At 35.4% G+C, this 25,192-nt stretch overlaps 1 protein-coding gene across 3 annotated transcripts in view; it reads right to left on the reverse strand.

Moving 5' to 3' along the window:
• The window catches only part of LOC143253317 (LIM/homeobox protein Lhx5-like), a 101,900-nt gene that overhangs the window by 50,215 nt on the left and 26,493 nt on the right, over window positions 1-25,192 (reverse strand). For all 3 annotated transcript variants that reach the window (XM_076506992.1, XM_076506994.1, XM_076506993.1), the window contains exon 3: window positions 3,811-4,301. In XM_076506992.1, the coding sequence (XP_076363107.1) occupies window positions 3,811-4,301 (491 nt within the window). The remainder of the gene's footprint in view (window positions 1-3,810; window positions 4,302-25,192) is intronic.

Consider the following 25,192-nt stretch of genomic DNA (forward strand, 5'->3'; position numbering starts at 1 on the left):
TGGAGTTGGTTAGACCATTTCAGTGACAAAATGTTCCGATTACTGTGGCGACGTCTAGAAAAATGTTGAAGAACTTTTTAACAATCATCATGATATTTTTTTAGTTAAATATCTGCGCAAAATTGAGAGTATTAAGTAAAATAGCAGAAAAAATACAGAATAATGTATTTTAATGGGGTTGATGAGAAAAAAACAACACCTACCGACATATATGTAATTGTACAGCTTTAATCCACTAGGTATTGTTGATTTTAGTCTAATTTTGCAGCTCTAATCCATTATATGTTGCTGATTTTAATCTAACTGTACAGCTTTAATCCAGTAAATATTGTTGATTTTAATCTAATTGTACAGCTTTAATCCATTATGTATTGTTGATTTTAATCTAATTTTACAGCTCTAATCCATTATGTGTTGCTAATTTTAATTTAACTGTACAGCTTTAATCCACTATGTGTTGCTGATTTTAATATAATTGTACAGCTTTAATCAAATATGTTTTGTTGATTTTAACCTAACTGTACAACTTTAATTCACTATGGTACTTTTAGTTTTAATCACTATACATCTTCACAACGTTTCGTTGACCTGAAAATGAGGTGGGGATTACAAGTTTTCTTTTAGGTTTCTGGTGCACTGAAACGGAATGTACTATGCGATTTTCAAAGAATGCTTCTCAGTGATATAATACACGCTTCTCAGCGGCCGATTTCTTTTGGAACTTTGAAAGCGAATTTATAAATGTAACAGTCTTGAATTGTTACAAACCTAAATAATAGTAGGCGCCGAGTGAAAAAAAAATGTATCCTAACCACGAAGCTCCTGTTTTACCAATTAAAAAACAGATTTGGAAAACATTTGTTACCTTAGAAATTATAGGAGTCTTTTCTTTAATATAAAAAAAACGCGCAATTTTATATTTATGCTTGGACTTTACGACTCGCTTTTGATACACGAATTCTTCGGTGGTACGAGAAGAACCCACTTTTATTTTTTAAACAGAAGTTTAGAGACCCGCAACACCACCTTTACTATCAATTTTAATAACAACTGGAAACTAACTTTCATTTATACTTCGGACACAAGGCAGTAATTCAGCACCTGAATTAAAGAGCGGTTCTACACCATCATCCACCCCTACTTCAACGCACACTTTTTGAGTTGTGTGGTCACAAATTACCGCAAGCACCGTCACTGCACGAGCGTGGGAATAGGCAAGCTGTAGAGTGTCGACAGAGTGGATATATAACTGTGTTCGTTAAAACGAACCTGACAAGTCTTATATATTTACTTCGTCAACAAACTATATGTTCAACACTGGGTTTGTAGATAGCAGTTTTATTGAAATGTAAACACGGGAAAACTCCAAGCTCTGAACAGACACACAATTATTTTGCGGGTGTTATTATGTAAAACAATACAAAACGGAAACATACAAGCAATTGTAATAAAATTAAACATTGTCAGTATCAATCCTAGTTCCAAGTTGTCCTCGAAACGAACTTTCTTTGTAATTATTTTTCTTCTTCCATCGCCCCTAGCGGCACAGCGGTAAGTCTGTGAACTTGCAACGCTAGAAACCGGGTTTCGATACCCATAGCTCATTGTGTAGCTTTGTGCTTAACTTCAAACATACAAACATCTTCCGTCCTAATTGTCTTGTTTTACAGAATTTCTCGTAATAAATTTTCTTCTTGCATCTTGTACTGTCTCGATTTGTAAATTTTCCTTGTAAACAAGATATGGTAATTTCCGTGACTCAAAGCCCTAAATACACACACAAGCCAGTATTGTAAATGTTTCTCTATTTTATTAAGCAAAAATAAAATACAGTCATTCAAATAGAACGTCAACAAAGCGAGTCCTCACTATAAATGTCTTTTTCCATTCAGAACTGTACTCATAAATATTGTCCTCATACTATTTATCTTAGGTCCAGCACGGTCTGGTTGTTTGGGCGCTCGGCTCATAATCTGAGGACTCGAATCCCCATCACACCTAACATGCTCGCCTTTTCAGTCATTCGAGCGTTATAACGTGACAGTCAATCCCATTAATCGTTGGTAAAAGAGAAGCCCAAGAGTTGGCGGTGGGTGGTGATGACTAGGTGCTAACCCTCTAGTCTTACACAGCTAATATAGGGACGGTTAGCGCAGACATCGTGTAGCTTTGCGCGAAATTTGAAAAACAAACTATTTATCTTCAGTCCCGAATTGTCTCTTTCTATAGAAGTTACAAAAACACATTCTTTTCTTTTGTTCTTCTTACTCTTCTCGCGCAATAATTTCGTGTTACCCACATTTCCACATATCTTATTTTTGCTGCTATTTATCTTCTAAATTTACCGCTGAACGTTTTTTCCTTATACGGTCGGGAAGAAAAAAGACTGTCCGACGCTGAATGCCTTTAGTTTTGTGTTTGTTCTTTCCAATACGTATTCGTGTATTTTTTCCATTATTTCTAATGTATATCGTGTGTTTTTTCTGTACTACAAACGGTATGTTGGAACAAACGTGTGGTGCTATTTGCATCTCTTTAAACTTGAGGTAGAGTTTATTGTGAGAATAGGTTATGTGTTACAGTGAGTTTCTAAGAATAAAAAGTGGATGTTGTGAACTATGTAGATGAAAATGCACATACTATATATAACACGTGGAACCAAAGTTGTATAAGATAACTGTAAGGAGAGTAATGTCCATAGAACACGTAATGTAATAGTTTCCTATTATTGAAGATGACCTAAGCCAGCGTTACCCAAAAGGTGGGGTCCCTTGGAGGTGGTACAAATGATCTCTTGAGAGGGCGAGCAATTAAGGTAGAGTCGCTAAAGTAAACTTAAGCGCTTTAATGTTTTAATGTATTTTGTAATAATGAGAATATTAAGTAATTACTACAACTCGCATAACAATTTAATGTGTACCTATGTATTATATCTCGTCACTTCACTCACTCTTTCTCTCATTAAAAGAAGAGGGAATCCTTAATAGCCGCGGCTAAAATAGATCTCAGATCGGCAAATAAAGGAGCTAGAAGCTTAAAGGTTGTACTTGATAAAAAGAAACAACAACAATATAAACACTCAGAGCCAAAGCTATTATCAGATACGCTTACTACGTAGGATCTGATCATTTTGAAACACTTAGAATAATCTCAATTAGTCTAATGGGATATTCAGAATAGAATGTTGATGAATGACGCTGCTATTGCTTTTCAAGGATGTAGCCTTTCGTGGTCGTAGATCAAAGGTCAAGATAAGAAATCTCCATGAATGTACTTCCTTTTATCTTTGGCCAATAGACAATCGTGTGTGAACTGTTTATTCAAAATTCTGTTAATTGTTAAGTCTCATTTATTTGTAAGTTTCAACCTAAAGACGTGAACTTTTATATCTTGCATACATCAGTTTAATATATTTCTATCTTATTTTATTTAGAAATAAATACTTGTATCTCAAAGTATTCGATATATCACGACCTGTGACCGACATATTATCTCCCGACCAAAAACTTTTTAATACCCAAATGTCTTCTAATTTCGTCCAGACATTTTAAATAATTTTACTAAAATTACTTGGGCACTCACGTTCATGCACCCACTCCAATTTTACAAACAGACACCCTTATTTTAAGTAAAATTTAACCTTAAAACACATACTGACTCATTGTATCTGACTGTTTGGTGCACCCCTTTTTAATCCATTATATGAAGAGATAACGACTAAAGTTGTATACATTAAAGTAGTCTGGTACGAAATGGGACAAAGCAAACAGCAGAGCACTTTTTGAATTAGATTTTGTTTTTGTTTATTACCTGTATCACACGCATGTTCAGGCCAGTTTCCTGAGCCAGTTGTTCCCGGATGTGGCGTGTGGGTTTAGGAGTCGCCGCAAAAGCAGCCTTTAACGTCTCTAACTGCTTAGCTTTGATGGTGGTTCGAGGACCACGTCTCTTAGCTCCTGGTGTATTCTCATCATTCTGTTGGTTCTGGGAACTATAATTAATAGCGCTGTTCGGACTGCACTCGTTCCCACTTATTTTACTGTCTTTGTTGTTCGTAGAGCATGTGGTTGAACCAGAGACAGTACTGTGGGTTCCAGGCAATTCGTTGGTTAAATAATTGTCGGTCAGAGCTCCAGTGTTGTAGGAGATAGCACACTCGTTCAGTAGCCCATTTGGTTTCCGTTCAAGGCAAGAATCTCGTTCTCGTTCGATCTCGTGATCGACGAGATGATCAGAATCGGCATGGCTGTTGTTTGTTTCCTCAATCTCCGAGTGGTCTGGCGGAGATCCGATGGTCAGAACTAGAAAGAAAAACAGTAAAAGAGTATAAAAAATATAATAGTACCTAAAATTAGTAAAAACATTAGAATATTACCTTTTGAATAAAAGGTTTAATTCTCGTTGTATTTTTTTAGCCATATACAACAAGAGTCATCAATAACTTGCGATCGATCTACTATCATATATCTATTTTAATATCGATGTTTATTTAAGTTAAATATATGTAAAAAGAAATGTATGTAACTTATACTCTTAAATCTGTACTGCGAAATTCCCGCCTATTCACTAAAGTTGTAGAAAATTCTCGAGTGTAAGAATCAACAATATATGTTACGTAAACAATGTATCGTCTATATTGTTACCTAAATTAAAGTTTTGAGAAACTGTCCTTACACCTATAAATATAACGCAAAGACAGTATACATTATTGGTTTAGTACGGTTGGTATGTATACTATAAACCTCGAAAGCTATAACTTTGATTAACACTTATTAATCGGGAACTTCAGATATTTGACCAGGAATGTTTATAAATTTCGAACATTAAAAGGCATTTAACTTCAGCGGATTCACACCAGACATTAGTGTTTTTATGAAAACATTATATAACTTCAGCGGTAGAAAACTCGACGTTTACTGAATAATGAAGAACGCGGAACTAGCTGTTAAGTGAATTGTACCTACATCAACTCGAAATTAACTCACTGATCGTGAACCTTCGATAAGATATCGAGGAAGTTCCAGACCAGCTGAAAGACTCCATATTGTTTGTAAGTTTAAAACTTTTGTATATAGATTATTATTTTAATAACCATTATTGTAAATTATATCATTTTTTCTATATTAAAATATATTTGTGTTTAAAAGAAACTATGTGTATCAGTCTTGTTGGAAAGTATCGTAAATTGGATACATATCGACTTTTATTTAACTACTAAATCTAAATTATAATTTAACTCAGTTTCAGACTATTTGAAATTGTAATACGTAAAAACTTTAATTAATTTAATTCATGTGAAGACACACGGTAGTGTGTCGTGCGACAAAAACAACTTGCAGATCACACTGTGTGTTTTTAATAAGGTTGGTACGATACAATAGTAGTTGATATGATACGTGCATCTAGATACAAAATTTTACCAACAGTTTGTTGCAAAGTTTGACAGTCTCGGCAATACAAGTTAATTAGAAACAGATGTATAATGTTAAGTTATTTTGTGTAAGCAAATGTAGTTTTCTGCAACAATTGGAATTAAGTCTAGAAAAAAGGATTATTTGTATTTTTATGGTGGTTATGAGGCAGGTCAAACTGACCGACTACTATAAAATTATGGTAGTGAATATAGCAGATAAAATATGAAAATTTATCGAAAAAATTGGAAATTTATTTCGGTGGTTTTAGAGATTATACAAAAGAAATTTTTTAACATTTAGATAGAGAAAAGTTGTTTAAATCTTAAAAAGGAAACCGATTTACATTCGTAGTAATGTCTATTTTGACTCCATATATTAAAATATTAATTTTCAGCAAAAATACTTTATCAAAAATCATGACTTGTTTCTTTACAAAAAACTTTTAATGTTTACTGAAAGCTTGCCAGATTTCGTGAAGACACATAAATTGCATCATATCGGACGATATATCGATACAATTGTATGACGCCTTTATGATACGATACTCCTAGCATAATAAGGCTCAACATGACCATGTGGTTAGAGGGCTTAATTCACAATATGAGGGTCGCGGGTTCGTATCTTCGTCCCATCATACATGCTCATTCTTTCAGCCATGGGAAGATTATATTGTGAATGTCAATCCCACCATTCGTTAGTAAAAGAGTAGTCCAAGAGTTGACAGTGGATGGCGATGACTAGCTGCTTTCACTGCATTTCACTGCATCATTATGGATATCGCAGATAGCTCTCGGGTAGCTTTGAACGAACCCCAAAACGACCAAATGATACTATCGCATCGCCACTATCCCTAGTTAGTAACAGTTTAGAGAATTTCCACTTTCTGTAGCTCAGACTATGGTAACCCAATTTATCATATATTTCAGGTGGATGTGCACTACTGGATACCTACTTTACATACTAATTTTCAAGACAACCCTTTAAGAATTACGTGAGATATAAAATCTTTAATTTTAATTGAATTTTTTCTTTTTTTCGCACCAAAAGTATAGAAACTGTATTTGATAGAAATACATAATTAACCTTTCATGAATTTTTCTCAAGTTTGTTACACCGGTACATCTTTACAACCTACAATTAGGATCAAATGTTCTCAAAGTATAAGCCACACATAGAAAGTTATTTAATAAATGTGTTCAGTTTTGGACAAAAGTTTAGTCATTTTACTGTAACTTCACTTAAGAGTTAAAGTGTACTGTTTTTATTTATTTTATCATTCGGATTAAAAATGGATCATTCAGATCAGCAAACTCTACAGGTTGAAAACAATAAGTATTGTTAAAGCCAAACAAACTAGATTAGCAGTTTCTAGCTCAAGTTTTCTAAAGAATCATACGGGTGGACGATTATTATTCATTTCCAACATTTGAGTACAAATCCACTAAATTTTATGAAATTCTCCTAATTATTAAGCGTTTAGCGTAACGTGAAATTAGCTTAAGCGATTAACATAAATAATGATGCTTAATACGACCCCCTCCCGCTAGTACAGCGGTAAGTCTACGGATTTACAACGCTAAAATCAAGAGTTCGATTCCCCTCAGTAGGCTCAGCAGATAGCCTGATGCAACTTTGCTATAAGAAAAAACACGCACACACACACTTTCACGCTTAATTCGGCTGTACCAAATGCATACGGGTGATAACAAAAAACTGTTAATCTAGTTTTCACGGTGTTACTTACCATAAAATAAGTTATTAACACGATTTTGTTTGTTTGTTAGAAATTAAGCACAAAGTTCTGCTAACTACGGGCATCAAAACACAGTTTCTAGTGTTATAAGTCCGCAAACATTCCGCTGTGCCACTGGGTGCGACACTGTTTTAGAGAGGAAAACTACCACCATATATTTTAAATAATCTGATTGGCTTTGTAAAGTAAAGGTCTGCCGAATAATAAGGTAGCGTGTGTCACTTTCTTGTTTGGTGTGATGAGTTGGTGTGTATTAATAAAAATTCATGATATATAACAAAAGACACCTGAGGAGAAAAAAAAAAAAGCCACAGCTTAAAAACACTGAGTGTGTGGTTTAAAGAAATGAAATCATAACTGGCGGCCAAACTGGAAACTACATTAATATCACTGATAAGAACTTTACAGTAAATATTCACCCGTTACTTAGCTAAGGCCTCGCTCTCTGTTCAGCCTGGGAACATGATAGTGGTGAAAACAAAATATCTGTTGATCATGCAACTGATGATTTAAACAGCGTCTACAGCACTACTTATTGTGTTTACCCTATCCCAGCCGAGCTGTTGAGACGTGGCATCATTCGAAAGGCCTAGCCGGCGTTGGATAAGGTGGATAAGTGTGATTGAGAAATTATTATTTTTTTACTCATACATTCTTGAAACTATGATCAAAGCAAGCTGCTTTTATTGATAAAGTAAATAACGTAGGGAAAATAATAAGACCATTCGATCTAGAATAGTGCAAAAAACTTAGTTTTTTAAAGGAACAGTACAAGGTGGTTATAAATTGATATACTAATTTAACTAGAATGTTGGAGAAACTCTATTCTCCAGGTTTAAAAGACAGTGTTTATAAAGTCTTGCACTCGATTCAGAGGGTTGAAACTCAGACATGACAATGCTAATTAAGTTGAAATGCAAGGTCATGACTTTCATTAAATGTAGGATATAATGATATACAAACTGCCACCAGGTGGCGATAGACGTGCCATTTACACAGTATAGACGCAGAGTTCGTAAACGACGTTCTATTTCATGGAAGTAACTGAAGAAGAAGCTCAAGTTCGCCTCAGTGAGTGAGACTCTGCTAACAACCACGAAGTAACAGTGTAGAAGTGTGGCGCCACATGGTGTTACATTTGCTCTATTATATCATGTTAGTTACCCCCTGTAAATTTCACCTGAAGAAGAAGCTCAAGTTCGCCTCAGTGAGTGAGACTCTGCTAACAACCACGAAGTAACAGTGTAGAAGTGTGGCGCCACATGGTGTTACATTTGCTCTATTATATCATGTTAGTTACCCCCTGTAAATTTCACCTTTTTTTGTTTTTTACTGTGTTATATCTGAGCTACTCTAATTTAATCCGGGTGCAAGACGGTAAATGGTGCTTTTCTTGCCACACAATGCAAAGAAAGGCGTCAGAACTCAGCAAAGCTAACACTAACATTTCTTTATGAAAGGTGTTACAACTCGAAACAACAAAGCTAACACTAACATTTCTTTATGAAAGGTGTTACAACTCGAAACAACAAAGCTAACACTAACATTTCTTTATGAAAGGCGTCACAACTCAGCAAAGCTAACACTAACATTTCTTTATGAAAGGTGTTACAACTCGAAACAACAAAGCTAACACTAACATTTCGTAAACAAGATGTTAGCGGCCAGAACAACAAAGCTGAGAATACAACCATTACGTTTTCACGAGCTTGAGGGAAATGTGTGTGGAATTAATGTCAGAAACGATGCAATTGTGCACAACGTCAATAGATCACACATGTACGTCTCTTGTTGATTGATGTGAAATACAGGTAGTGTGGAAACAAAAGTAGCTGAAGATATCACTCGTGCTTTATTGCACACGTTACATCAGGTCCATAAAGACAACAGTTACAGCTCTTAGTAACTAACACGTGTAACCACCTCCATCTATTACCATTATCAGAGGTTATAGTGAATTTCATAAAGTACACGACATATTTTATGAATTTTATCAACATACTATTTAAAACAATTTGTATGTATAACGGAAAAATTAAAAGGCAGACAGTTAAAATAGTTTTCAGTAAGAGCTCGTTAAACAAAACGTTCCTCCGGAGAAGGTCATCAGCCGATATACGATCAGTTATAGTTGAATGTTTAACACAATAAACACTCTACGAAAGCGATTTCTTAGCTAAACAATAAATAACAGAAAGGTACACGAAGCTCATTACCTAACTTGCAGTAACGTGCAGTTGTCCTTTGTTTGTGGAATAAGATGTATCACTCCTCTTTGAGTCTCTGTCAGTTCCATTTTGATTTATCTTTTCTCCTGTTTACATGCGTTCTCGTGCATGTTGTCTGCTAAGAGATACAGTGCTTTACGTATCGAAGAAGATGGAGAGATAGTAAGTACTACACCGCTGGGAGGTTTAGGAAATCAGCCCAACGCTCTTTCATTTCCTCGATCCCACAGGGTTTGTGGCTTTCCAAAGACAGCTTGCTCTAACTTATCAGTTTTCATAAATTGTACGAGCGAGGCCTACTAAGTTATCTGTCGTTAGGGTTTCCTAAGATGCGGAAGCGTTTCATTCACGGACCCATAGATCGCCGAGTCCGCTATAAATGCAACAAACATATAACCGATTGAAATAACAGCAAGAAACAACTTGTGTTATCTCAGCGAGTTACACCGCCACAGCGCTTCGCGTACCCCGGATGTTTAAGATAGATTTATGGGTTATTAGGTGTCGTAATTCAGAACGCTGTGAGAGCGACATGTCACAAAAAGAACAGTAGATGGTTTATTTGCATTTGATGTGATTGGTTTGTATTTTTGAGTTACGATCAAAGCTACACCAGAGCTATCTGCGCTAGCCGTCCCTAATTTAGAAGTGAAAGACTAGGGGGAAGGCAGCTAGTCATCGCCAACCACCGACAACCCTTGGGCTACTGTTTTACCAATGAATAGTGGGATTGAATGTGACATATAACGCTCCTGCGGCTGAAAGGGCAAGCATGTTTGGTGAGACGGGAATTCGAATCCGTAACCCCCAGATTACGAGATGAGTGCTTTAACCACGTGGCCATGCCGAGATCTTATGTGAATGAAACACTTGTTCGATTTAGTCATTACGAAACAAGTGCACAAAGTGAACAGTGCTGTTAGAACCAGTTTACCCTTATATAAATTTACATACAGTAATACCATCTACATTAAACAGTCGTATCTTTAACTTTTCTATTACCAAAAATCTCACATTTTCTAGTTTGGAGAAAAGAAAAATTCTGATATTTGTTTAACTTTGATAATCACGCTCGTTTAATCATTACGATCAACATTTTCTTTCAGAAACTGAAAAAGGTTTGCTTGTTTGTATGGAATTAAGTACAAAGCTACACAATTGGTTATCTGTGCTCTGTCCACCACCGGTATCGAAACCAGAATTTTAGCTGTGCCACTTGGGGACAACTGAAAAAGGAACAACGACAGATAAATAATAAAACAGAAGAACCAGTGATTGAAAGCAGAGTAAAGTTGAAATCGCACTTCCTAGAGATATGTGTGTGTATGTAAATATACAGTATTCACAGATTAAAAAAAGAAGAGAAGAAATCCGTTAATCCGAGCGTTTCTTGGAAGTGGACTTTTGAGGCATAAATGTCCTAGATGAAAACAAGTTCACTATCCAACAGAGTCAGGACTACTCTTGTTATATTTTGTTATCTTTATGTATATACAGTATATGTATATATAGTTCTAAATAAATATGATGTAACACTAAACAATAGACCTTTTATCTAGGATAAATACCACTAATATCGGACGAGATGCCACACTCGTTCTCGTTTTTGTTTGTCTACCTCATCGATTATACCGTTTGGCCTGTCGATAAACGTAATTCATGCGGACCTCTTTCCACACAGATCGGTTTTTCATGATATTACGGCCGCCGTAACGAGCTGGGGAGCACAGTTCAACGAGCGTACGTGCAATACAAGGTAGCCGTGTTGTCGGGGCGGCTGTTACCTATAAGCACAGACACGAACTTTCTTCCTTTTGCTGCTTCCAGGAAAGCAGCGACTGCAATCGTAATCAACCAGTATTTGTTCAGAGAACTTCAGGAAGGACTATAATGGGGTCATTATCACAGACAGCGAGCGGGTCGAATAATTACCGTTAAGAACGACTGTTCCCAGCTGACAAAATAATACATTGTGCTCTTTATGAATAAGAACATAAGAAAGGTGCAAAGTAATACATTGTGCTCTTTATGAATAAGAACATAAGATAGTTAATTAGTTATAGCGATGACCATATATTTTTTTGTCTCGATTAAAGCACATAACTTGATCTCATTTGGAGTTAATATTAACTGTAGTGAACAGATATAGTTATGTTCGTACGTTAACAAACAGTTATCAGGTTAATAGACAAACAGACGTAGGAAGTGAACAGGGCATTGTTTTGATCCGGAAAGATAAATAACAGTTATGGACTGAATAGCTGTAAAAACATATTTTTCAAATAGTGACATGTAAGGCCTTATTTTTCAAAGTACGTTTTGAGGTATTCTATGATATTCGTAACAACGACAAACTGAAAATACCTGTCGTTAAATATCAAATATATTTATATCGAAAATAAATTACGATGCACTTGCGTTACAATTATATACGAATATAAATATGACGGATTGTATGTTCATCCTTCTGCTACAAACTAATCGACAGATTTATGGGACTTTTGATTTTGTATATAAGATTAGCTGTCCATTTTAATGTTCCATTAAAAATATTTTGCAATACTATTTTGTGGAAATTGCCTTCTCTATCTATTTCTCAAAAAAATAGAAAGAGAGAGAGGAATAATCGTATTTTCGAACAAAAAGTTTTGCTGCTGATGTTCCAAGGATTAAATCTGTTTTAAGAGTTTAAAGTTTTGTTTCACACGTTTTAACAAAATAAACACTAGATAACAAAGTGAACCGACCATAAAGACGTTTGAATCGCAGACGTAAAGCAGATATTTCCTCTTTTATTCGCGGCCAGCATGAACAGGCGCTCGATTCGCAATATGAGGGTTGCTTGTTCGAATTCCCGTCACATCAAACATGCTTGCCCTTTCAACTGTTTGAGCGTTGTAACGTAACAGTTAATCCCACTATTCGTTGGTAAAAAGTAGCTGAATAGTTGGCGGAGGATGGTGATGACTAGTTAGTTGCATTCCTTCTAGTCTCACACTGCTAAATTAGGGACGACTAGCGCAGATAGACCTATTGTAGCTTTTAGCGAAATTTATAACAAAACAAATCAAATGAAAATGATAAACGATTCGTGATGTAACAGATATTCTCATTTAAAATAAAGTAAAAAAAGGAATCTGACGACAGGGCAATACTAAAACAACAAGATACGGGGCAATTTCTCTAACAAGCAGTAATAGCGTTATTACAAAAATCAAACTTACTTCTGCAATATTCATTAGACAGTGTGAGCAGTTTGAGGGACTACAAATTCTCTTCTCATTTGAAATAACTAGTTTCAAAAAATGCTTTAGAATTCTGCTAGGAAGCTACTGACTAAATGGTTGTGGATCATGCGATTCGATGATAATACAAGCTTAACATGTCATGAATACAGAACATATTACAGGACAAGCGAAAGTGAATAATTCATTATGAATAACTTCCTTCCTAGTTGAATTGAATATCTAGAAAGAAAACACAGACGGATACACAGATATATAGATAATTAACCAATTATTTTTCTACATGTTTTGATTAACAAAGGCTCTTTCTATCTGTTATATGCAGTTATTAATTATATATTCACAACACCACTGCTTTCTCCCATAATTGAATTTTTGGCAAGTTTTCAGGTTGTCCTGAGTTATGGCAAGTTTTCAGGTTGTCCTGAGTTATGGCAAGTTTTCAGGTTGTACTGAGTTATGGCAAGTTTTCAGGTTGTACTGAGTTATGGCAAGTTTTCAGGTTGTACTGAGTTATGGCATGTTTTCAGGTTGTCCTGAGTTATACTACTCAGTATTTTCGTATTCTCAACAAGTTCAAATTTTATCGCAGTCTTTTTTTTTTTTTTTTGCATATTCAACCCCCTCAGTATCCTTTCGTGGCTGTCGATCGGTCTTGATAATAAAGTCTGAAAATACCCGGATAAATATCGTGTGACCGAAATGTTGGCTACATAATTCCTCGCTCTTTCGATTAAATTAACTATCTCTCTGAATTATCAGGTTTGACGTACCTTACATGTCATTGTTAAGACCTTCAGTACTTAAAATAATTTATAAAACGACTTTAGACAAATTTTAAAAAGTTTGTATTGTAAAAAAATAAATAAATATCTACCGGCTTTTTTCTTAATGTACACCCTTGTGCAAATTAATTGAAACAAGACGGAAAATTACGATTTTTTCAATTTTTTGCGTTTTATTTCTGAGAATCCAAAAACTACTCACAAATTAATACATGATATGACCGCTTTTATTTTTCAGAAGATCATTAACCTGCTTTGGCATCGAGTCCACGACTTGACTGCAATCTTTACTAATTTTTGGATCGCGGTACCACACCTCAATTATGGCCTCAATTAGCTTATCTTTCGTAGTACAGTCTTTTCCCCCGAAGTCTTTCTTTACAAATCGCCCAAGGATTTTCAATAGGATTTAAGTCCAGCACCTTTATTCGTATTGTAGTCATAAAATTCTTCACAAGTTTCGAAGTGTGGCACGGAGCCAGATCTTGCTGAAAAATGCCAGATCCATCTGAAATCTCTTTTTCAATTCTGGAACGACTCTTCTCTGCAAAACTTCGATGCATTGTGGTCCTCGCATCATACTATCTACGATATGTAAGCCTCCGACGTCATAGTAGCTGAAAAAGCCCCAAAACATCTTCTTCAAGGGATGCTTTACGAACATGCATACTTCTTTGACCCTGTACGAAGAAATGAGTCTCGTTACTGAATAACACCTTCCTCCATTGTTATTGTGTCCACTTCTTGTATTTCAGACCCCATTGATACCGTTTTTTCTTCATTGTGTTGGTAAGAAGTTGTTTTATGACTGGTCTCCTTGCCCTTCTAACGCAATTTCGAATGACGTAATATTCCTCAAAATTTCGTCATATATTCCAAAAATAGATCGACCGTACTGCAAAACACAGCTAATGACGCCGTCTGTGTAAAAAAAATGACTATTAAAGGAAATCAGCGGGTCCAGCGAGCCTACACCGGCCGCCATGCTGAAAATATTGTAAAATGACCATTTGTTACAATTAATTTGCACAAGGGTGTATATATGTTTGTTCATATACATTATATGATGACTTAATAAAGCGCTTTTCACATAGTACGAACGAGAGCTTAAAAAAAAATAACTGTTTTCCGAAATGTATAATTTTCACATAATGTCTTTAGCCACGACAGGCGTGAGCATACAAAAGATTGGTGAGCATGTCACGTAATGTCACGTATCAGCCGGCATTTTACTTCACGCGGCAGGCGGTCATCCGGCTGAAGCGCGTGACCAAAACATTTTATTTTAAAGTAATAGTCCTAGAAACAAAAATCCTAAACAATTACAATTGTAGTAAAAAAAACATTTTATTTTATTTTTCAAATACCAAGAGGAAACCTTCAATAGCTACGGCTGTAATTAAACCTCAAATCGGTCAGCAGATGAGTCTACGAGCTGAAAGTTTGTGATGAAAAAAAACAAACTCAAAGCCATTCTATGCGCCGTTATGATGTGGCTAAAAGTCATAGCTACCTAAATTATTACCCTTGCACAATAAATTTGTTAAGAAAGATGAGCATAACCTTAAATTTGTAAATGTTTAGATCTCTCAAAATTAACATAAACTAACGAATATACAACAAAACCTATACAGTCCTACTGGTTATTTTGGATTCGCCACACAAACATCACAGTAACAACCTGCACAAACAAGTTAATACGCAGTCTAATAAAAGGTGTCTAATTGTCACCATAAATAAAACTTTTACATTAGCAATTTGTATGGGAATTAAACAAATGTTGTATTAGTTAGGTTATAAGTGGTTTTATTCGTGTAATAGCTACAATAATGACAGTTTAGAATTCTCAAATTTTGAAACCAGAATAGCTGGAAAATTTACTTTAGCAGCTTCCAGCTTACAAAACCCTGGGTAGGCATGGCAGGTCACGTATGGCCTCACTGGTTCCTAAACAACTCGTTCTTTGGACAGATTTAAGCTTTACACGGGGATAATCAACTATTCTTGGAAAACGCACTAGTCGATTACCATGCGTAGGTTTAGGTTGAACTTTGAAGCAGCGATTTTTAGTAAACGCGTGACAATTTTTTCTTTACAATAACGGTAATAGAGACAGCAACCTACTCTTTGTACTGTTCTAAGAAAACGTTTTCGTGTTTATAAACATGTGCTGTAACACTGCTTACTCCTATCTGCTCTTTTCATTGCAGAGTAATACACTGAAGTATTGAAACGTACATTTAAAAATTATCTTTAGTTACGATCAGTTGGTATAATTTCTTTTGACAGCTTATATCGAGCTATCTTAAGTACCCATTTAACCGTCTTTGTTGAAACATACGAACGTTCGAAACTCTCAAGTGATTATATTATTACAATATATATATGCTAGTGGTTAGCTTCTGATTGACGTTTAGTGGGTGAGGCTTAGTACTAAGAAAGACAGAACTTTTTTATTTGTGTTTCAGTTTTTTAATTTCGTATATAATACATAAAACATATGATCGTTTCTACAAGTTTTGAATCAGGACTTTTCATTGCAGTTAAATCAACCATGTATTTACAATTTTATTTACCCAGGAGACTAAAATAATTATTTATTCACATTTCTCTGACTGTGTGTGTATTTTTTTTTCTTATAGCAAAGTCACAATGGGCTATCTGTTGCGTCCACCGAGGGGAAACGAACCCCTGATTTTAGCGTTGTAAATCCGAAGACATATCGCTATCCCAGCCGGTGACTTCTCTGAGTGTGTGCCACTTCTCTTTATTACATGAGCTGACATAGGCAAAACGTAAAGGCGTCGTTTCGTTAAACACACACATCTAAAGCGAAACAATTTTGCAAGCTTACCCTATGATTACAATTAACATATAAGCATAAGATTAGCTATACAAAAAATAGATACAAACAAAAATTACTTCTGTAAACCTAAATACTCAATTAAAATTTAGAAACAAGTAAAATACCTGCAAGTAAACAAATTTAGGTCAACCCTTGTGCGAAGCAAGATCAGAGTTCACCATAGTTTTCACTCTTCTAGAGTATTTTATTTTTTGGTATTATCACGCCGGACGTGTATTGCACGACTATTTGTACTTCATACACACATATATATATGTCTACCATCTAACACTCTGGTATATAGTATCAATCAAAAACGTTATTACGTTTTCATGCATATTCTGAAAATCCTCTGGTTATGGTTTATCCGCCCGTCTTGAAAGGGGCCGGGTTTGATCAACTGTAATAACGTGTCTGATAAAAGCGTCACACGAAGAATCTTTAATAACACTGCGACGTTCACATATACTCTAGTCAGTCTAGTGTAATTATAATACATTGTTACTTTTCACTGAACGCTTATCTACTAGCTAACCATATCGTCTTCCAGTCTAAGTCATCTACTGTAAGGTTTGGAGATGTGTTTCTTAAACAGCTGTGAATCGCAAGAACGTACGCTGGTAACAAAACCTCAGTGAACCAGTCGCTGTGTGTGTTGTGCATCAGTTATTGGGAAAGAAGTGACGTCAACTTGATATACGTACCATTAAACAGAGATAAATAAATGTGTAATTATTCAGGATAGACTGTGACATTTAGCAACGTTAACATGAGAGTGTACTGTAATGCCCATGATAATATTCTTGAAGACATCAAATGACATTTTTAAAACACGAGTATTGCCGCATAAGTGATAACGTTTATTCCACAACCGATAGTTATTATGATTTTATATATAAATTTATTGGGCTACCTACAATTTTTGTAAAAATATATTTGAAACTTTTATCTTATTAATATTCCCCACTGATTCACAACACTGTGATAATAATAACAAAAATAAAACGTTTTAAAAAAACTCTAATTAAAATAAGAAATAACTTACGCGAATGTAGCTATGAATTATAAGTATAACACAGGCCTGCTATGGTTTTTATTGTCGTGAAATGTTTACACGTTCTAGAGTAATTTCTGTACGCTGGTGGCCCGGCATGGCCAAGCGTGTTAAGGCGTGGGACTAGTAATCTGAGGGTCGTGGGTTCGCATCCCCGTCGCGTCAAACATGCTCGCCCTTTCAGCCGTGGGGGCGTTATAAGTTAACGGTCAATCCCACTATTCGTTGGTAAAAGAGTAGCCCAAGAGTTGGCGGTGGGTGGTGATGACTAGCTGCCTTCCCTCTAGTCTTACACTGCTAAATTAGGGACGGCTAGCACAGGTAGCCCTCGAGTAGCTTTGTGCGAAATTCAAAACAAACAAACAAACTGTACGCTGCATCCGAAAATTATGCCCATTTTATTCAATCACGTACAGATTTTCCACAAAACGTTGTATGTACTATTACATAAGTGAATCATTTTCATTGAAATCGGCTCACATTTTCTTATGCTTAAAATGCTGACAACCAATGGCTATAGATTTCTCTAGACGAATTGTAACGCCAGATTCTTATCGATCGTCCTTGAAAACAAACAAAATAATAAAAATGTTTCTTGTGATAAAAGAAATAATAATTTGATCTAAGTGAGAGTTTGATGGATTAGAGGAAAGACAGTTGGTAACACCGCCTATTGTCAACTATTGAGCTACTACAAATTGTAGGATTAATCGAAACATTATAAACACCCCCACAAATGATAGGGCGAGCATGTTTAGTGACTGGATTCTAACCCACGACCCTCAGATTGCGAATCGAGTGTCATAATCCTCGGGCAGGTATTAAAGACAGAATATAAAATTACGGTTTAGGGTTTAAACAGAAGACCACCATGAAAGGTTCAACTTCAGGAAACAGTCAGATTAAAGATGAAGTCTGAACCTGAAGTTCTGAGCAACGTGAAAAACACACGAGAAAGTAGGCTACTACTGGTTTACGGAATTAAAACGCTAAAACTTGGGGCTCGACTCCTCGCAATGAATGAAACACAGATAATCCATTGTATAGGTTTAAACTGAAGAAAACAAAGTGATGTGTTAACAAACACACTACTGCAGAGATGCCAACTATTTCAAGTGAATGAGCGTAATGATTGTAGACAGAGCCCTTTATCATTTGCGGCTACTAGGCCTGACCAATGTCTCTAAGCTGTTTATTATTATATTATTATTATAACTATTATTATTTATTACTGCTATAGATTGCTCATTTATGACTATGTTTTATGTATTTAATAAATAAATTTAAAAAATTCTTTTGAAATTCTTTTTCATATTCTGAATTCTTACTCATACATGTTGTTATCTGCATCGTTTTTGTCTTCGCCTCAGCCTTTTGTTGGTGAGATGCCGATTTTGTATGTTTGGAACAATCGTTTATCCCGCCATGTGCCACAGAAAAATCGATGTGACAAACTGTACAAAACGCATAAATGCGGATATTTTGCACTATACTCTTTCCTAAATTTTTGATTCACAGTCTTAGTCCTTTTATATTTGCCAGAAACAAGACAATCTGGTGAACGAAGCCTCTTTTTTTTTTTCCAACTTGTGAACAATCGCATTGGTGCTTCTATGCCGCTTAGAAAATGAGAAATACCCATCTACGCGAGCGCTGATTGGCTGACAAGTACTGATGATGTACCTACGGATTCCCCCACGTACCCAGTATGGAGAAGCACCGCACTCAAACGTCGGAGATACAAATATTTTTTATTATTTCAAGCACAAACATGATTATCGCAAGTAGCCATTTGGACTATGTCTTATTTATTACCAAAATTTTTTTGTATCTCACTAGAAATTTTCTTTTCACCACTTTCAAGCCCTGGGGGAACAATTTATCACTTTATTGTTTAGGCCTATATAATATATAATAATTTGAGAGTTGCAACAAGTCGTAATATTTGTCTGTATGAGCGTATAGGGCCCGGCATAGCGCGTAAGGCGTGCGACTCGTAATATAAACATAGCCGTGGGGTGTATTTGACGGTCAATCCCACTATTCGTTGGTAAAAGAGTAGCCCAAGAGTTGGCGGTGGGTGGTGAACTAAGTCTTCTGCTAAATTAGGGACGGCTAGCACAGATAGCCCTTTGTAGCTTTGTGAAATTCCAAAACAAACAAACAAACAAACAAACAAACAATGAGCGTATAGTCGTAATGTATACACCAAAATCGTAATGATTACGCTCAAATCGTAATGGTTGGCATCTCTGCCACTGATGGGTATGGATGAAGTGAAGTGCTGACAAACAAGCTACTGATGGATATAGAAGAAGTGAAGTTTCACAAAAAAACTACTAATGGATATGGACGAAGTAATGTTTTGACAAATAAATTCTTGGTTGGTGTGAGTCAAGTGACAAATTGACCTTATGAATTCAAACTCTGGATTGGTCTCACAACAATTCTATCCAATTTGGATTTCGTGACCAATTTTTAAGTTGAAAATCTCTGTATGGTAAATTATATAGACACATAAGAATATTTGTGATATGAGATTTTAGCCTTACATATAAGGTAGCAGTTATTACTAAACATGTGAATTAATGATGTATATTTGTGGATATTGATGTATGTACATGAATGACGCACTCGGAAAAGTATGCTCGCTCAATGGAAAAACGAAATTACGTTTGTCTTAAATCTTTCATTTTACAATAAGTTTTTGGTAGAAAAAAGTTATATGTGTAATTTGTGTTTGTTTGTAAATTTCGCTACACTGGTAAAAATACAGAAACCGAAGCAGATAGTTTCCATTCGCTGCTTGAAATAGACGAAGAGAAATTTAATATCACTTACGGAAGAAACCTCCTAGTAACACGTAATTCATGTTTACACATGACAAATAATAAAATAATAAATCTTTAAACTTTTGCTGGTGTATTCATTTCGCTCTTTTGTCTCAAAATGTTTTGTAAACTGCTTAAGCATAGCATAAACAGCAGAACAACTAACTTGTCGCGTAAAAAGATCACGTTTCTCTGCATTTGTATCACTTTTTCCCGTCCTGATAAAACGGAGACCGTCAGCTCTAGCTGAGGCTTAGTATGCTTCGCCGAATTTATCCATTCTGTACGCTTACCCGTTCACTGCTTACCAACATACTTTCTTCTTACTTACGCGTGCCGCTCAAACCAGCCTCCGCCTGTATTTTTAAGAGCTCTGTTTTCACATTTTCTTCGGTGATCGAATGAATCGATGTTAGAGGCGGGGTTCTGATCGCGACAGGGACAAACACAAGTGCGATTTGAGCGGTTTGTCAATCTCTCAACAATAACCATCTACAACTTGAAGAGCGATAAGCGCGAGTGTCTGTCAAGCGTGATTTTTACGGACAATGTAGAGTAATTTATGATCGGATCAGCTCATAGATCATTTCGATTAAAACACTGCAGAGTTTATTTGTCTACAGCTGTTTAAGTTAACATGTCAGAAAAAAAAAAGCGTCTTTGCTTGAAACATTTTTTCACACTGTTTCCCACACATGTGTAATATATTACATAAACTGCCATAAACGAAGTTTATCTGTTGAACTAGTAAAACGAAAATGTGAAAACTATACTATTTTTTGTTAAAGAAACAAACTATTTGATAGAACAATTCTAACACGTGAAAAGAAGGAAATTCATCATCACTAATTCTAATCGGAAGCAAGCTGTCTACTTAGATTAAAATACTGAAAAAACTGAGCTAATTGAATACAAGATTCTCATATTTATAAAAATCAGAATATATTATCATTAGATACCTTTGTTGTCAAACCTGTTTTCCGCCGTAATCACAATAATAGTGCAAGAGATACCGTCAGTTTAATGGTTTATTTGTTTTGGTTTAGCGCAAAGCTATATAATGGGCAATACGAACCATGACCATCGCGGGGAATTGAGCCCTGGACTGCAGAATTTTAAGTCCGAAAATTTATGACTGAGGAACCAGGGTCGCTGTCTCAGGAGATTTAATTTAATTATAAATCCCTACACTAAGTTTAATGTGCAAAATTCCCCAGTGGCACAGCGGTATGTCTGTGGATTTACAACGCTTGAAACCGGGTTTCGATACCCGTGATTGGCAAGGTACAGAGACAGCCCGTCATGCAACTGTGTGCTTAACTACAACAAAACAACCAAATATTTTTGATAAAGATAGAATAAAGGAAAAATATTATAATGCAGTTAGTTGTATTAAACATTAAAACTAATATTGTTTATTAAATTAACACGAAAGAAAATATACAGCACATTTCATTTACGGAACAAATAAACACTACAGTATTGTGGAACTAAGCAAGCATTTTTTTAAATTTCATCTTTACTGCAGACGTACAGATAGTCTTAATCCAATTCTTCCGTAAATGTATGTAAAGTTTTATTTTTATACATATATTATTTGTATTAGCTTCAAAATTTAACATATTACTCGTTTATACTAACACTTGGAGGCGTCGCTAGGCTCTGGCACACAAGGCTTGTGCCCCGAATCCACAGTTGGCGTCTTGAAAAATCAGAAAAACCCGTGATCGATATCTTACCGAAACGCCAAAAATTCCCACAGTTATGGACTCGAGTCCCGAATCTTGTAAACACCTAGCGAAGCCTTTACTAACATTTCTGACTACTGCCAAATTGACAATATACTTTACAGTGCAATGATACAATATAATAAAGCAGAAGTTTATTTTCATCAATTAATTCTTTCTTCGGCAAATAATGAAATTATCATTTTAACCCCAAATGATATATATTAACTAAAAGGTTAACCTTATACTAAGCCTAATGTTTCTCATACTTATCTGTAAGCTATTTATCAAAGAGTAATGACGTAATTTTCATCAATGACCTTTTGACCCTAAAAATATGCGATTAAAGAAAACAGATTAAAAATATAGCCCGAAGTTAATATCTTGTCCCTAACCTAAACAGTTCTTAAATCATTGTGCCGACAAAACAACATACCAATGATGTCAGGGTGTTTGGAGTTATAATAATACTGTTAACAGGAAACAATGAAACGTGTATATTAACTGACATTTGTTCAAAACTTGGCGTCAGACGACGGCTATACCTTTCATAACACCTTGTGAGACAATTCTCACCTGTCCAGCAAGACGATTTTTATTGTTTTGTATGTCAGATTAGAAAATTCTAGTACCACGTGTACATTAAAAAACGGCCTCGTAAAACTGTCTTGATCTTCTATTTGATGGCTTTTCGAGGATCGTGTGCGTTTTACCACCTGCACACGGCCGTTGGTTACTTCGCTTGTACTAGAGGGTAAGTATTTAACGCATGCATAAATTAGACCATGTGAAATAGTTATTTTTCTCCAAATGTAGAATAACCCCTTTTCTTCAATGCACTTTATTAAAGGTTCGATTCCGGTGCTTCGAAAAAAATATTTATTATTTAGAAAATTGACGTTTACCATTGGATTTTGTATATATGTTTACGAGTACTTGTTTTTAAACTATGTAAATCATAAGTTTCAAGGTTTGAGCCGCGATATGGAGTTTAATGCCGAACTTTCGTTTATGACTATAATAGTCAGTCAGTCCTGCTATTTGAATAAAACAATCGCATCTGACAGCAGCTGTGAATTAGGAATGGATTTTACCAGAAGCTGAGGGTTTCTGACTTGGGTGAACATGCGCCGAATAAGGTGTCGATAAGGTTTGCAACACTGAATACTCCAAAACAGACTTACCACGTTCCTCGTTGACGTAGGAGAAACAAATGCAGTGCTACCCAAACCAGTGGAACTGTTCTTCTGTTTCACAAGAGAAATTATATGTATTTCTATCACGAGGGGAAAATATTTATATCTCTACATAGCGTTTTTGTTTCTTCTGATTTCGTCACTTTGCATGTTGAAGATGTATGAAGTATGAGTTAGTGAAGTCGCCCGAAACATCATTTCTTACTGAATCTCTTTCGCATACGACCCCTGGTGGCTCAGTGTCAAGCTTGAGAGCTTATACACTAAAAGTTGAGGTTCAATCTCCGCAGTGAACAGAGCTTTAATACCTAATTAACTATAATACATTCCACATTGAAAGGATAGTTTAAAGAGGTCCCCCAGTGGCATAGCGGTATATCTGCCGACTTACAACGATAAAATCTAGATTTCGTTACCCATGGTGGGAAGAGTACCGATAGCCCATTGTGTAGCTTTGTGCTTAATTACAAACAAAGAAACAGCTTAGGGAGGTTTGTTTACAAAATTGTCTGCCAATGCTCATTGTGAATTGATCTAGCTCCACTTTATTAAGAAAACTTTTCTTAACACCAGAATTGACTTAAATTAATTAAGTTACATATTAACCCTAAACAGTATTTACTGAATAAGATTTAAGTTAGCCTAAAGCTTGAATATGTATCAGATTTTTTTGCCAGATTTGCTGTGATATTTTACTCAGCTCTTTATTTAACCACCTTCTAATATACACTGATCGTAAACTAAGCACATTTTGTTGAAGTTTTCAAGTAATCATTTTTAATAACTATTATTTTAATTACTTAAAACATATTATTTTACTGTTTTTAACTGTGGATCTGACAAATTAATGTCTGTAAACATTAGTATACACGGCGTAACAAAATAATTTGGTAACTAAATGAAATTAAATGTAAATTTGTGTTATTAATGTCCTTAACCCCTTTTTCCGCTTTTCCTTTCCTCTCAGATATGTGTATATCAGTGTATTTGTGAATTTGAATTAATTATATAATATTACATCTTTTGCAGTTTAAAGAAAAGAGAAGCAATTATAATCAAGTAATCTCTGTAGTATATACTGGCGTATAAAAGGTATATTAATACTTATATTACGTTGCTTGCTTGTTAAGCGCAAGGCTTCAGAAAGGGTTAGTCTGTGCTCTGTCCACCATGGGTATCGGAAACCCGGTTTCTATGGCTATAAGTCCAGAAAATTACGGCTGTGCCACTGGAGGGCTAATACTAGAAATAAATGCCCATATAACACTAAAACAAATGAACGTTCCTGAAGAGACTGTAACGTGAAATGTTGAATGTCTCATTAAATAAAGACAACACCTTTGTGTTATAAGACCGCTTATCTCTAGCATTAAGAGTAATATTCTTTTATAATTTGCGGACGTTAAATTAGGTTCAGTAACAATGTACAGTTTCTTCTTTGCTGAAGTACTGAATTCACGATAATTTCGTGTAGCTTTGGAGTAAGATAAGGTGGTCTTAATGCCCAATTGTAAAATCACAAGTAAGTGTTCTCAAATTGAATTGAATGTTGTTTTGGTTGTATGTGTGAGTGTATTTTATTTTTTGGAGGGGGAGAGGGGTAATTTAATCGCTATCCCTCAAATATCAACCTTTTTAAGCACGTGGACAATGTGTTGTCTGAGTGAAATGTTAAGTTTTAGTCTGTTTAAAGGTAAATGAGTCATGGAAAATATATGCTACTTATCTAGTTTGGAACACAGCTCAGCCATCGAGTTTTGAGATTAGCAGATGAATTGTGCAAATTTGGTTTCATTTGACATACACAGTTATGTAAAAATTGGTTTGATTATAACAGTCTTGTCTGCACATCAGTGGGAGCCGCAGGCAACTGAGGCCCGAGAAGTTTTTCTAGGCGGCCTGTGAAACATGGGTCAACGATAAACAAATATACTGAATCAATTTTAGTTCTGAATAAACAACATAAAAGACATTTTGAATTAATTAAATAATATAATATGTCAAAAGAGAATGCTATTGTTTTTTTACGGCACTGTTTTTCAATCACTGTGCTAAAGTCATAGGTTGGGGGGCCTAAAACGTTTTCTCTGACATCAAGGGAGAGATTCACTCTA

This window comes from Tachypleus tridentatus, chromosome 6 (genome assembly GCF_004210375.1).
Source record: "Tachypleus tridentatus isolate NWPU-2018 chromosome 6, ASM421037v1, whole genome shotgun sequence".
Taxonomy (NCBI): domain Eukaryota; kingdom Metazoa; phylum Arthropoda; class Merostomata; order Xiphosura; family Limulidae; genus Tachypleus; species Tachypleus tridentatus.